Source organism: Haliotis rufescens, unplaced genomic scaffold (assembly GCF_023055435.1).
Source record: "Haliotis rufescens isolate VD_foot unplaced genomic scaffold, xgHalRufe1.0.p SCAF_27, whole genome shotgun sequence".
NCBI classification, from domain to species: domain Eukaryota; kingdom Metazoa; phylum Mollusca; class Gastropoda; order Lepetellida; family Haliotidae; genus Haliotis; species Haliotis rufescens.
In genome coordinates, this window is record NW_025963968.1 from 33,120 (window position 1) to 48,304 (window position 15,185).

General features: G+C 42.7%; 1 protein-coding gene across 3 annotated transcripts in view; it reads left to right on the forward strand.

Moving 5' to 3' along the window:
* The window catches only part of LOC124126795 (putative ferric-chelate reductase 1), a 43,102-nt gene that overhangs the window by 21,601 nt on the left and 6,316 nt on the right, over positions 1-15,185 (forward strand). For 2 of the 3 annotated variants that reach the window (XM_046490320.2, XM_046490321.2), the window contains exons 6-14: positions 288-464; positions 3,064-3,159; positions 5,532-5,685; positions 6,032-6,148; positions 6,821-6,936; positions 7,330-7,416; positions 10,962-11,033; positions 12,024-12,050; positions 12,662-12,761. In XM_046490320.2, the coding sequence (XP_046346276.2) occupies positions 288-464; positions 3,064-3,159; positions 5,532-5,685; positions 6,032-6,148; positions 6,821-6,936; positions 7,330-7,416; positions 10,962-11,033; positions 12,024-12,050; positions 12,662-12,761 (946 nt within the window). The remainder of the gene's footprint in view (positions 1-287; positions 465-3,063; positions 3,160-5,531; positions 5,686-6,031; positions 6,149-6,820; positions 6,937-7,329; positions 7,417-10,961; positions 11,034-12,023; positions 12,051-12,661; positions 12,762-15,185) is intronic. The other variant, XM_046490322.2, reaches the window with a different exon arrangement.

Consider the following 15,185-nt stretch of genomic DNA (forward strand, 5'->3'; position numbering starts at 1 on the left):
AAGTGTTGTAGGAACTGTCTCTTGGATGTGCAAACGAAAATAGAAAACAAATTAGACGGCTAAATACAGGAAAAGAATAGAATAAACAGGACTTAGATACGCCCGTATATTCTTATCCATATTTCGGCATTTCCAAAGCTGTATATAAGTAAAATATTAGTCAACAATTACATAAATAGATAGTACCGAGGTGCAACTGTCATATTTAAGTGTATGTTGGATATAACGTGTTAACGCCCTGAAGTGCCGATGCGTTTACACAGAAGTATTACGTGGCTATATTTCAGAGTATATCACGTGACATTAAGTGCGGAGTACGGCTGGGATGCTTTGACGACTGTGATAATGGATGCACGTTCTCGATCACGTGGGTGCCAGAGGACAGCAACATTCGGTTCCATCTCAGGTCGTTTTCAACTGGGGACTCGTGGATTGCCATAGGATTCTCTGAAGACTTAGAAATGGTAAATTGATAAAACAGATTGAAATATGTTATATCAGAGTCGACAAAGCATTTTATGAATGAACTATATCTTTATTATACTGTATTTGTGACGTTTCGGTATAGATTCTTATATCGTATGTCAAGCAAGTTGTTATCCATAAAATTCTTTGTCTAGTACCTTGTCATCCGTCAATCCTAAGAAATGCTTATCTAACTATTCAATATATGATATTCCTACTATTGCAGATTTTCTGTCAAATCTTCACTCAGTTTTAGAAGTACAATCACTTTCAACAGAAGAAATCTGGCTTTTCTTGAAGGGTGCTATCGGTGGGGCATGAATCGATCACCTTTTCACCTGGTGTCATCACTGTTTGATAGCGATTCCTGAACATATCATACAGTCAGAATCGTACAATCGACTCTGCTTTTTGCAGAAATTTCTTATAACGGCGGAAAGTGTTTTGTCGCTTTTATTGTCATGAGATGAGTGGTCCAGTAGAGATGATTTTAATGAGACGCCTACGTCACGAGATAACATAATATACATCAATTAATGTCATGTACGATTGATATTGTATTTTTTTTCTCAACTCAATCTCAAACATATGACGTTACTGATACTGTCGAGTTATTTATGTGATGTGATTCATGTGAATGTCCTTCATACTCGAAATGACACATGAGGGAAGGGTGACGGAGTGTTTACACAAACTGGTTACATGGAGCGTCCCTGCTGACAGGGGGATATAGACATTCCGATTTATGTCACTCACTTTTTGTAGTTGGATTCCACAAAGCTTGTGGCAGTAATCACTGTCCATGTGACGACACACTCGGGGATTGAGATAGATCCACAAAGCTTGTGGCAGTAATCACTGCCCATGTGACGACACACTCGGGGATTGAGATAGATCCACAAAGCTTGTGGCAGTAATCACTGTCCATGTGACGACACACTCGGGGATTGAGGTAGATCCACAAAGCTTGTGGCAGTAATCACTGTCCATGTGACGACACACTCAGGGATGGAGGTAGATCCACAAAGCTTGTGGCAGTAATCACTGTCCATGTGACGACACACTCAGGGATGGAGGTAGATCCACAAAGCTTGTGGCAGTAATCACTGTCCATGTGACGACACACTCAGGGATGGAGGTAGATCCACAAAGCTTGTGGCAGTAATCACTGTCCATGTGACGATACACTCAGGGATGGAGGTAGATCCACAAAGCTTGTGGCAGTAATCACTGTCCATGTGACGACACACTCAGGGATGGAGGTAGATCCACAAAGCTTGTGGCAGTAATCACTGTCCATGTGACGACACACTCAGGGATGGAGGTAGATCCACAAAGCTTGTGGCAGTAATCACTGTCCATGTGACGACACACTCAGGGATGGAGGTAGATCCACAAAGCTTGTGGCAGTAATCACTGTCCATGTGACGACACACTCAGGGATGGAGGTAGACCCACAAAGCTTGTGGCAGTAATCACTGTCCATGTGACGACACACTCAGGGATGGAGATAGATCCACAAAGCTTGTGGCAGTAATCACTGTCCATGTGACGACACACTCAGGGATGGAGGTAGACCCACAAAGCTTGTGGCAGTAATCACTGTCCATGTGACGACACACTCAGGGATGGAGGTAGACCCACAAAGCTTGTGGCAGTAATCACTGTCCATGTGACGACACACTCAGGGATGGAGGTAGATCCACAAAGCTTGTGGCAGTAATCACTGTCCATGTGACGATACACTCAGGGATGGAGGTAGATCCACAAAGCTTGTGGCAGTAATCACTGTCCATGTGACGACACACTCAGGGATGGAGGTAGATCCACAAAGCTTGTGGCAGTAATCACTGTCCATGTGACGACACACTCAGGGATGGAGATAGATCCACAAAGCTTGTGGCAGTAATCACTGTCCATGTGACGACACACTCAGGGATGGAGGTAGATCCACAAAGCTTGTGGCAGTAATCACTGTCCATGTGACGACACACTCAGGGATGGAGATAGATCCACAAAGCTTGTGGCAGTAATCACTGTCCATGTGACGACACACTCGGGGATGGAGATAGATCCACAAAGCTTGTGGCAGTAATCACTGTCCATGTGACGACACACTCAGGGATGGAGGTAGATTAGTACCAGGGCCCACTTGCACAAAGCGATCTTAGCGCTAAGATGATCGTAACTCCAATACTTTAACATAGGGTTAAAATAGTCGTAGCGCTAAGATCGCTTTGTGCAAGTGAGTCCAGGGCCCGGTTCCTCAAGACGACCGTGTAAGTTGACGACGGTCGTAGTCATCAATGGTTTGTAAGAAAACGTACAACTTTATGGATAACAACCTCTTGTTCTGATAACTACGTAAGAATCTACATCGAAACGTCGCTATATGCAATTAACCAAAAGTCGTTATCCATAATGTTGTACCTTTTCTCACCAACTTCTAGAATGCCAATCAAACAGTTATTAGTGGTTTGACTTTTTACACGTAGCTGTGATATAACTGCCATACTGGACTGTGGCGAGACACAACATTCACGCTCTTAGAAATGTCGTTCTTGTATTTCGTGTTCTGACCTCATGTTGACGTTTCAGGGTGACGACAGCGTCAGCGAGTGCGTCGTGTACGGTGGCGATGTCAAAGTGTTCCAGTCATATAACACAGGAATCAATAACGACCGTCTAGCGCAAGTAAATTTGATTACTGTGAACCTGCACAGAACTATATATTGTTTAGGGAAGATTTTGCATCGTAGATGTCGACATGAACACAAGTTTAAAAAAGGAAAGTTTATTAAGGGATTCAGTCTGCCATTGTTAAATCCCTATACGATGACGGCAGTCTGGAATAGTCTGCTCCTCTCAAAGAAGGATTCACAATGTGTGGTAACGCCACCTGACAAGAAAACAGAAGACAAAGTCGAACATTGCAAAAATAGATGCAAAACTGGATACAATATTAGGATTTGTTTTTATTAGTATATCATTAAACTCTTGCTTGACATCAAATGACATATTTACCGGGAGATCTTTTGGGTATCGAAGTTGTGTAAAGCGTGTGTGAAAACCATGATGCGGCCTCATGGAGTATTTCAAAAAGATGCAAAAACACACTCTTTTTAGTGGATAATCGTCAGTTTTACAATTTCTGTACAAATCAACGTTTTATGGCGGCGATAGGCAACACGCAATTACTTTCTTTTCGATAACACCCGGTGTCATCTCTGATTTTCAGTGATCCAATCATATAATTTCCACGGCTATTTTTCTTTATCAACCAAAACTGGCTCCCGCACCTCATCCTTGTGTCTTTTGATATCGGCAAGCCTCGGAGTTTTTTCCACTTTTATCAACGAGTATCGATATATTTGATATCAAAAGACACGAGGGAGAGATTCTCTCGTTAACGCCCAATGGAATGTTTCGGCAGATAAGCGAGGCAGATTAATCTCCAGCGATGACGTTATATATACACATGCATAAAAGCGCCCTCACCATATTTGTAAGCTGTTTCTTTTGGCACTTATTATAACGAGATGTACGATTGTTTTAAGCCGTATATGTAAACCTCATGTGATGCAAAAGTTGTCCCAAAGCAAGTTTATCTTGTGTTCCAAAAGAATATGAGCAGAAAGGAATTTTGCCGAAGACCAGAAATGAAGGATTAGAAAACATTGAAAAACTTTTTGTGTCATGTAACTGTCGTGATATCAGCAGACCATATCAGGTGTCACATAGACATCCTAGGGAGTGCAGAGTCTATTGCAAGACAGAAACGTCAGTAACGTGTGTGTGATCTACGGACATTGACCACAGCTTCAACCCTACGCCTCATACTGATTACAAGTCGTTGAATGCTTCTCTGAGCCGAACGGATCCATTCTTCATGAAGTGCGGCTTCAAGTCCAGCGAGATTTTGAACTGGGGGATCACGATGTCTGATTTTCCGGCCAAGAATGTCCCAGAGATGCTCAATCGGATTAAGATCCGGACTACAGGCCAGCCAAGGAAGCGTGGCAATAGCTTCTTGACGCAAACAAGCCAAAACTGTCCGAGATCTGTGTGGTCTAGCATTGTCGTCCATGTGAACAGGTCTTGTCTGAAGAGGATGGTTGTCAAAATGAGAGACTACCACTGGACGAAGAACGGCATCTTGGTATTGTTGGCCAAGTATTGGTATTGTTCACGTTTCCACGAATTGTCACCAGCGGAAGTTTGCAGCCGAAGGAAACACAACCCCATATCAGGACAGACCCCCCGCCACATGCTAAGGTCTTCTGGGTGTTCCTTGGTGCAAAACGAGTGTTACGTTGCCTCCAAACACGTATTCGACCATCAACAGTTCGTAACCGCATTCGACACTCGTCAGACCAATGGATCCTTCTCCACTTGGCCAAGTTCCATCGACTACGGGCACGACACCATATCAGACGATTCCGCATGTGCCTCTCAGTCAGTTGAGGACGTTTTACTGGTCTTCTGGCTTTATAACCAGCCGCTCTGAGGCGACGCCTTACGGTCATCGTCGAGAGTCTCTGATGGGTAATCCACTGCAGTCTTAAATCTGTTGAAGTGGCAAATGGATTTCGTCTGACTATCCTGAAAAGACGTCTATCCTCTCTGTTAGAGGTCTTTCTTGGCCTACCAGACCTATGTCTGTCATTGACATCATTGGTTTGACCATGTTTGACAATCAAACGAGTGATAACACTGTGATGACGACCCATTTGTCTTGCAATGGCCCTGCATGACATGCCTGCATTTTTCATGCCTATCACTTGCAATCTTTCAGCGTCGTCTCCTCTATTGGAAGGGGAATCTCACACAGGAGCAAAATGCAACCACGTGTCTGAAACTATTTATAGGGTAGGGGAACTGCAGCAACAAATTTGTATCTGGACAAATTTGGGTTCATGAAACTATGGAAGCCTAATTCAGTCATACATCATCATATTTCGTATTTCTGATTCCCACACGTGAAATCAAAAGACTATGAATATGGTGGCGCTTAACTTCTGTGCATGTGTATATTATTAATGTGTTTTATTTCCTATGTATATTAGCCAGAGCTGGGACTGAGCGACTTACAGGGCTCCGTCAACAACGGCATTTTCGACTGCAGCTTCTTGAGACAGACTGATGGGTTCGGAGATGTCAAGTTGTTCAATCTGACACAGGACTGGCATCTCATGTTTGCTCGCGGCAAAGCTACAGCCGGTAACCATCCTCGCCCTTCCGTCTCCCGTCGCCATAACCGTAACCTGCAAAAACATCCGGCTTGTCCCAGATGGCATAAGTAGTGTAGAATGAAATGACATCTGATCTTATTAAACATTAATTATGAATGGAATTATGGAACACATCAAATATTAATTAATAGTGTTTACTGCGGTGTCGAATAAACGTTTCCTCGTCAACACAATTACTCCCTGGGAACACGTCAGCATCCTATTTCTTTTCAGAGAATACCTCGTTATTATTTTTACATTTTTTCAAATAATTCATCAGAATAAGTTCGTTAAAGAATTTCTGGTTGAATTAATGTCTGATGGAAACAAATTAGGTTTTAGAAAGAGCCGCCATGTGACCACGCCGGCAGTGACGTCATCGCTGATTGATCTTCAGGCGACAGGCAGCGCCAGTAGTACAAAACTGAAATATCCTCTGGTTCAAGCCCATGGTGAGGACGCTTGATTGTGAACCTTATTTCCATTTATTACTTATCATGCGGATATAGTTCTGTTTTCCTAATCCAATTCATTGCACGCAGTTTAAAAGAACAGGCTGTCACTGCATGTGTCACTTGACCTGACTTTGCATGTGTTTGTAACGGATGCCACCGGTGGGGCAGGCTACGCTCACCTTATCGCAAACACCTGGTATCATGAATATTTGATGGCGATTCATAGACACATCATTTGTTGTGGTCGTACAGTGCTTTTTTAGTCGTACAGTGCTTTTAGCAGAGATTTCTGATGATTGAGGAAATGGTTGTTTTTTCTTTGTTTTTGATTAATGTAGCCGTTTTTCCATGTAAGAAAATAACACAACTTAGCACTGGCATGATACGTAGATACAGCCTGTGTACATTGTTATCTTGTAGGCAAGGGATATGTAGATTCTGATTGTGTTCAACTCTTACTCCATGCATATGGTCCTTGGGATCTTCAGAATACAGTTGATTATTCCATAGTGTTAGATCACTGCAGTCAATAGGGGCCGACGTGTGTCCGAGTGCTGTGCTCTTCAAGCTCCAAATACCATCACTAGGGTTAAAAATGTTATTTCTTAGTGGTAGCATACAGACAGCAATTATTTGTTTCGGTCTATAACGACGTATCTTGCATTTCAGGGTGTTTAATGTCCATAGCATGGCTCTTTTGTGCCAGTATAGGACTTGTCATAGCCAGGCACTTCAAGCCGATGTGGCCAGACAAGAACATCCGGGGCCTCAAAGTCTGGTTCCAGGTAGGGAAGTTCGATGCAGTTCATCCACTCTGAAGTCTAATGTGTTGCTTAGATGGTACTTTCTGATTACCTCTTACTTACAAAGTGTCATGCCCCACCTATTCGTGGACGAGGGTGGTATTTGTATTTTCCTGTTTCTCGTACCTTTCTAAACTCGAAACTCGAAATAATTAGACAGAATCAGGAGGAAAGTAGGGTTAAGCCCCTTTTGAAAACAAATAGGCCTTGCATCTTGAGATACCACAATATACACACAGAAATTGCAATACTTGCCCTAATATTGCTCAGTTCGGTGTCAACTGATCTATCCTCATAGGTTCTCTGCAAGACAAAACGTTTGTACGGCTACACATTCGATACTAAACATGAACATATTCAGATGTGTTTTTCCAGATACATCGTATGTGTATGGGGCTGACGTTTGTCGCAACAGTCGCTGCGTTTATCATCATCTTCATAGAGGCCAAGGTTTACAGCCAGGTGAGCTTCTCTAGAAGTGTAACAAGTGGATCTAGAGTAGACACGTGACTGGATCCCGTACATGTAACGGGTGTCATCTACCTGCTGCAGCTTCTCAATCAAATAAACAAAAGCACCAAAACATATTCCACAATGATAAGAAATATCAGCTGAAACATAAATCAAACATGGGATTAAAAAAAAGTGTATTTCTCTTCCTTAGGACATCAGTATTCCCACTGTATCTTAAGCATGTGTTTAGCAATACCAATTGGGATCGCAACTTCAAAACCATTATGGAAGCTGTCAAATATTATGCCAAAAAATGTCCCAAAAAGAAAATGTTTTCGTTGCTTTTATTTATGAATCAATATCAAATAATTGCGAAAAGGTGACGCAAAGGCAAGTCTTTTGTTCAATTAAACAGACGCGGAAACATCCGGTAGAAATCAAGATAGTAATTACATTGGAATTGCATATTCGTGTGTATATGTGGGTATATACCTGTGGAATCCTAGAAGTGACATTGTCGCAAAAAAAATATCATTCAAAGCGCGACAATTCGACAACGCAACAATGCCTCAAAATGGCCAAAATGTCTCATTGTCGCGCATTGGTTTAGTTTTTATAATTTTTGCCTTTTGGACAAGTACGACAATGCGAACATATGCGATAATGCGATAATTCGACAATGCGATGGTGTCCCTTCTAGGTTTTCATACAAACCATATACGTTATATGGGCTTCAAAGCAATTATTTCAAAATGTGTCAAAGAAAGCTATTTCTCTGACATCAAACAATACAATAACATGTAAAGTATTACAATTCACATTTATCACAACCTCTTTGATCTTTAAACAAAGTGTTATCAAGCTTGTTGAGGTTGTAAGGACTATATGCACAAAGTGTAATCAATCTTGTTCAGGTTGTAAGGACTATATGCACATAGTGTAATCAATCTTGTTATGGTTGTAAGGACTATATGCACATAGTGTAATCAAGCTTGTTATGGTTGTAAGGACTATATGCACATAGTGTAATCAAGCTTGTTCAGGTTGTAAAGACTATATGCACATAGTGTAATCAAGCTTGTTCAGGTACTATGGACTATATGGACATAGTCCAATCAAGCTTGTTCAGGCTTTAAGGACTATATGCACATAGTCCAATCAATCTTGTTCAGGCTGTAAGGACTATATGCATATAGTCCAATCAATCTTGTTCAGGCTGTAAGGACTATATGCACAAAGTGTAATCAAGTCTGTTCAGGTTGTAAGGACTATATGCACAAAGTGTAATCAAGCTTGTTCAGGTTGTAAGGACTATATGCACAAAGTTTAATCAAGCTTGTTCAGGTTGTAAGGACTATATGCACATAGTGTTATCAAGCTTGTTTAGGTTGTAAGGACTATATGCACAAAGTGTAATCAATCTTGTTCAGGTTGTAAGGACTATATGCACATAGTGTAATCAATCTTGTTCAGGTTGTAAGGACTATATGCACATAGTGTAATCAAGCTTGTTATGGTTGTAAGGACTATATGCACATAGTGTAATCAATCTTGTTCAGGTTGTAAAGACTATATGCACAAAGTGTAATCAAGCTTGTTCAGGTACTAAGGACTATATGCACATAGTGTTATCAAGTTTGTTCAGGCTGTAAGGACTATATGCACATAGTGTAATCAAGCTTGTTCAGGTACTAAGGACTATATGCACATAGACCAATCAAGCTTGTTCAGGCTTTAAGGACTATATGCACATAGTCCAATCAATCTTGTTCAGGCTGTAAGGACTATATGCACATAGTCCAATCAAGTCTGTTCAGGTTGTAAGGACTATATGCACATAGTGTAATCAATCTTGTTCAGGTTGTAAGGACTATATGCACATAGTGTAATCAATCTTGTTCAGGTTGTAAGGACTATATGCACATAGTGTAATCAAGTCTGTTCAGGTTGTAAGGGCTATATGCACAAAGTGTAATCAATCTTGTTCAGGCTGTAAGGACTATATGCACATAGTGTTATCAAGTTTGTTCAGGCTGTAAGGACTATATGCACATAGTGTAATCAAGCTTGTTCAGGCTGTAAGGACTATATGCACATAGTCCAATCAATCTTGTTCAGGCTGTAAGGACTATATGCACAAAGTGTAATCAAGTCTGTTCAGGTTGTAAGGACTATATGCACAAAGTGTAATCAAGCTTGTTCAGGTTGTAAGGACTATATGCACAAAGTTTAATCAAGCTTGTTCAGGTTGTAAGGACTATATGCACATAGTGTTATCAAGCTTGTTCAGGTTGTAAGGACTATATGCACAAAGTGTAATCAATCTTGTTCAGGTTGTAAGGACTATATGCACATAGTGTAATCAATCTTGTTCAGGTTGTAAGGACTATATGCACATAGTGTAATCAAGCTTGTTATGGTTGTAAGGACTATATGCACAAAGTGTAATCAAGCTTGTTCAGGTACTAAGGACTATATGCACATAGTCCAATCAAGCTTGTTCAGGCTGTAAGGACTATATGCACATAGTCCAATCAAGTCTGTTCAGGTTGTAAGGACTATATGCACATAGTGTAATCAATCTTGTTCAGGTTATAAGGACTATATGCACATAGTGTAATCAAGCTTGTTCAGGTTGTAAGGACTATATGCACATAGTGTGATCAAGTCTGTTCAGGTTGTAAGGACTATATGCACAAAGTGTAATCAATCTTGTTCAGGCTGTAAGGACTATATGCAACATAGTGTAATCAAGCTTGTTCAGGTTGTAAGGACTATATGCACATAGTGTAATTAACCTTGTTCAGGTTGTAAGGACTATATGCACATAGTGTAATCAATCTTGTTCAGGTTGTAAGGACTATATGCACATAGTGTAATCAAGTCTGTTCAGGTTGTAAGGGCTATATGCACAAAGTGTAATCAATCTTGTTCAGGCTGTAAGGACTATATGCACATAGTGTAATCAATCTTGTTCTGGTTGTAAGGACTATATGCAATATAGTGTAATGAAGCTTGTTCAGGCTGTAAGGACTATATGCACATAGTGTTATCAACCTTGTTCAGGTTGTAAGGACTATATGCACATAGTGTAATCAATCTTGTTCAGGTTGTAAGGACTATATGCACATAGTGTAATCAAGCTTGTTTAGGTTGTAATGACTATATGCACATAGTTTATTCAAGTGTTTACCATCTATACCAGTTGTAAGGTGTAGCACATGATATCAAGCGCGTATGCTATAATCCACTACACGTCATTACATTAAGTCTTCGTAATGTGATTTTTCGTATTTTCTTTACATCTTAAATTTCAATGCACTTTGAATATTAAATGGAACCTAAGAGTTGGTACATTTCTTTACCTTTGCCTATTCACCGCTGCTGTAACTGACAGACGTGTACTGTCTTTCTTCACGATCTCCATGCAAAGAACAAAATCAAACAGTAAATATATAAAGAAATTGCTCTTTCAGACAAAATCACATTTGAGATTCTTAAAAAATAGAACAACCTTCTCTTTATTAGGGATTTTATCTACTTTCCTGTTGCAGATTAATGGGGAAGATTATAAACAATCGCACCCAGTATTAGGAATCATCGTCACGGCCATGGTCCTCATTAATGTAAGTATGCTTTACAGCCATATCACTTCGATAATCCATACAGCTATTCTGTGAACAATTTGTTTCTGGGGACTCAGCCCAGTGATAAGGTAGCGGTATATGCCCTGGGTTATCTCTCAGTGGCTTATCAGACACTCCTTTAAAGGGTAATCAGGCAGGCTTCAAGAGGGACTCCTTTAAAGGGTTATCAGACAGGCTTCAAGAGACGCTCCTTTAAAGGGTAATTAAGCATTTTTTAAAAGACACTCTTTTAAAGGGAAATCAGACAGGCTTCAAGAGACACTCCTTTAAAGGGTAATCAGACAGACTTCAAGAGACAATCCTTTAAAGGGTAATCAAGCATTCTTTAAAAGACTCTCTTTTAAAGGGTAATCAGACAGGCTTTAAGGGACACTCCTTTAAAGGGTTATCAGGCAGGCTTCAATGGATGCTCCTTTAAAGGGTAATCAGACAGGCTTCAAGAGACACTTCTTTAAAGGGTTATCAGACAGGCTTTAAGGGACACTCCTTTAAAGGGTAATCAGACAGGCTTTAAGGGACAACCCTTTAAAGGGTAATCAGACAGGCTTCAAGAGACACTTGTTTAAAGGGTTATCAGACAGGCGTTAAGGGACACTCCTTTAAAGGGTAATCAGACAGGCTTTAAGGGACACCCCTTTAAAGGGTAATCAGACAGGCTTTAAGGGACACTCCTTTAAAGGGTAATCAGACAGGCTATAAGAGACACTCCTTTAAAGGGTTATCAGACAGGCTTTAATTAAAAGGGACACCCATTTAAAGGGTAATCAGACAGGCTTTAAGGGACACTCCTTTAAAGGGTAAACAGACAGGCTTTAAAAGACACTCTAATATATGGTTATCAGACAGGCGTCAAGAGACGCTCTTTTAAAGGGTTATCAGACAGGCTTCAACAATCTGAGTCATGGCTGTCCTAGTTACACCAACATGAGACATATCTCCTTGAAACTGATATGTATGCTTTGTGTTTAGTCTGCTACCGGCTCCATCAATCCTGGCGTGAGTAAGCCTTCTCAGTAATAGTGAATCATGCCACACATTCTGGCCAAAATAGCCTGTCCACCAATTCATAGATAGTAGACGACTGACAGTACCAAATTACTGCTGCCAAAACCCATGGTTTTAACTTTTAAATTAATATCCGGATAATGTACTGTCACGAGTCTTCTAGTTTATGTTAAGCACGAGCATCACCACTTCCATCCATGCTATACATACCCGGGCTATAACTGTACATACATCCTCACTGGACAAGGACTCCTCGTCGTAGTTGTCAAAACAGCTGATACAACTCTAAGATAAAATTGTGTTCTATTACAATAGACTCTTTTCCTGTTTCTGCTAAGCTGCTACACATTTCTGAACATTTAGTAACAATGATAATATTATTTATCATCGTTTTTACTGCACGATTAAATTATTTTTTTCAATTTCCATACTTTCGAGGCAAATACATAGAGGGTATTCAAGTACATTTAGCGTATCAGGAATTGACGTTCACATATACTGCTGTCCAAAACATGTATCCTCTATCACGACCTCACAATCAGAACTATAATTATAACATTGCCTATGTTTTCAAATGACACGTGTAATGTTTTCTTCAACAGCCGGTAATGGCGTACTTCCGACCTGGCCCCACATCGGAGAGAAGACCTCTCTTTAACTGGGCTCACTTCCTGGTTGGGATAGGGGCGTATTGCATAGCAGGTACTTGTCATCAAACACTTCCTGGTTGGGATAGGGGCGTCGCTGGTTGTTGTCATCACACACTTACTGGGTGGGATAGGGGCGTATTGCATGCAGGTAATTGACATCACACACATCACACACTTACTGGTTTGGAAAGGGGCGACGCTGGTTGTTGTCATCAAACACTTCCTGGTTGGGATAGGGGCGTCGCTGGATGTTGTCATCACACACTTACTGGTTGAGAAAGGGGCGTCCCTGGTTGTTGTCATCACACACTTACTGGTTGGGATAGGGGCGTCGCTGGTTGTTGTCATCACACACTTACTGGTTGGGATAGGGGCGTCGCTGGTTGTTGTCATCACACACTTATTGGTTGGGATAGGGGCGTCGCTGGTTGTTGTCATCACACACTTACTGGTTGGGATAGGGGCGTCGCTGGTTGTTGTCATCACACACTTATTGCTTGGGATAGGGGCGTCGCTGGTTATTGTCATCACACACTTACTGGTTGGGATAGGGGCGACACTGGTTGTTGTCATCACACACTTCCTGGTTGGAATGGGGCGTGGCAGGTAGCTGTCATCACACACTTCCTGGTTGGGATAGGGGAGTGGCAGGAAGCAGTCATCACACACTTCCTGGTTGGGATAGGGGCGTCCCTGGTTGTTGTCATCACATACTTACTGGTTGGGATAGGGGCGTCGCTGGTTGTTGTCATCACACTCTTATTGGTTGGGATAGGGGCGTCGCTGGTTGTTGTCATCACACACTTACTGGTTGGGATAGGGGCGTCGCTGGTTGTTGTCATCACACACTTCCTGGTTGGGATAGGGGCGTGGCAGATAGCAGTCATCACACACTTCCTGGTTGGGATAGGGGCGTGGCAGGTAGCAGTCATCACACACTTCCTGGTTGGGATAGGGGAGTGGCAGGTAGCAGTCATCACACACTTCCTGCTTGGGATAGGGGCGTCGCTGGTTGTTGTCATCACACACTTACTGGTTGGGATAGGGGCGTCGCTTGTTGTCATCACACACTTCCTGGTTGGGATAGGGGCGTCGCTGGTTGTTGTCATCACACACTTCCTGGTTGGGATAGGGGCGTGGCAGATAGCAGTCATCACACACTTCCTGGTTGGGATAGGGGACGGGCAGGTAGCAGTCATCACACACTTCCTGGTTGGGATAGAGGCGTCGCTGGTTGTTGTCATCACACACTTCCTGGTTGGGATAGAGGCGTCGCTGGTTGTTGTCATCACACACTTCCTGGTTGGGATAGGGGCGTCGCTGCTTGTTGTCATCACACACTTCCTGGTTGGATAGGGGCGTCGCTGGTTGTTGTCATCACAGACTTACTGGTTGGGATAGGGGCGTATTGCATGCAGGTAATTGTCATCACACACTTCCTGGTTGGGATAGGGGCGTCCCTGGTTGTTGTCATCACACACTTACTGGTTGGGATAGGGGCGTCGCTGGTTGTTGTCATCACACACTTCCTGGTTGGGATAGGGGCGTGGCAGATAGCAGTCATCACACACTTCCTGGTTGGGATAGGGGCGTGGCAGGAAGCTGTCATCACACACTTCCTGGTTGGGATAGGGGAGTGGCAGGAAGCAGTCATCACACACTTCCTGGTTGGGATAGGGGCGTCCCTGGTTGTTGTCATCACATACTTACTGGTTGGGATAGGGGCGTCGCTGGTTGTTGTCATCACACTCTTATTGGTTGGGATAGGGGCGTCGCTGGTTGTTGTCATCACACACTTACTGGTTGGGATAGGGGCGTCGCTGGTTGTTGTCATCACACACTTCCTGGTTGGGATAGGGGCGTGGCAGATAGCAGTCATCACACACTTCCTGGTTGGGATAGGGGCGTGGCAGGTAGCAGTCATCACACACTTCCTGGTTGGGATAGGGGAGTGGCAGGTAGCAGTCATCACACACTTCCTGCTTGGGATAGGGGCGTCGCTGGTTGTTGTCATCACACACTTACTGGTTGGGATAGGGGCGTCGCTTGTTGTCATCACACACTTCCTGGTTGGGATAGGGGCGTCGCTGGTTGTTGTCATCACACACTTCCTGGTTGGGATAGGGGCGTGGCAGATAGCAGTCATCACACACTTCCTGGTTGGGATAGGGGACGGGCAGGTAGCAGTCATCACACACTTCCTGGTTGGGATAGAGGCGTCGCTGGTTGTTGTCATCACACACTTCCTGGTTGGGATAGGGGCGTCGCTGCTTGTTGTCATCACACACTTCCTGGTTGGATAGGGGCGTCGCTGGTTGTTGTCATCACAGACTTACTGGTTGGGATAGGGGCGTATTGCATGCAGGTAATTGTCATCACACACTTCCTGGTTGGGATAGGGGCGTCCCTGGTTGTTGTCATCACACACTTACTGGTTGGGATAGGGGCGTCGCTGGTTGTTGTCATCACACACTTC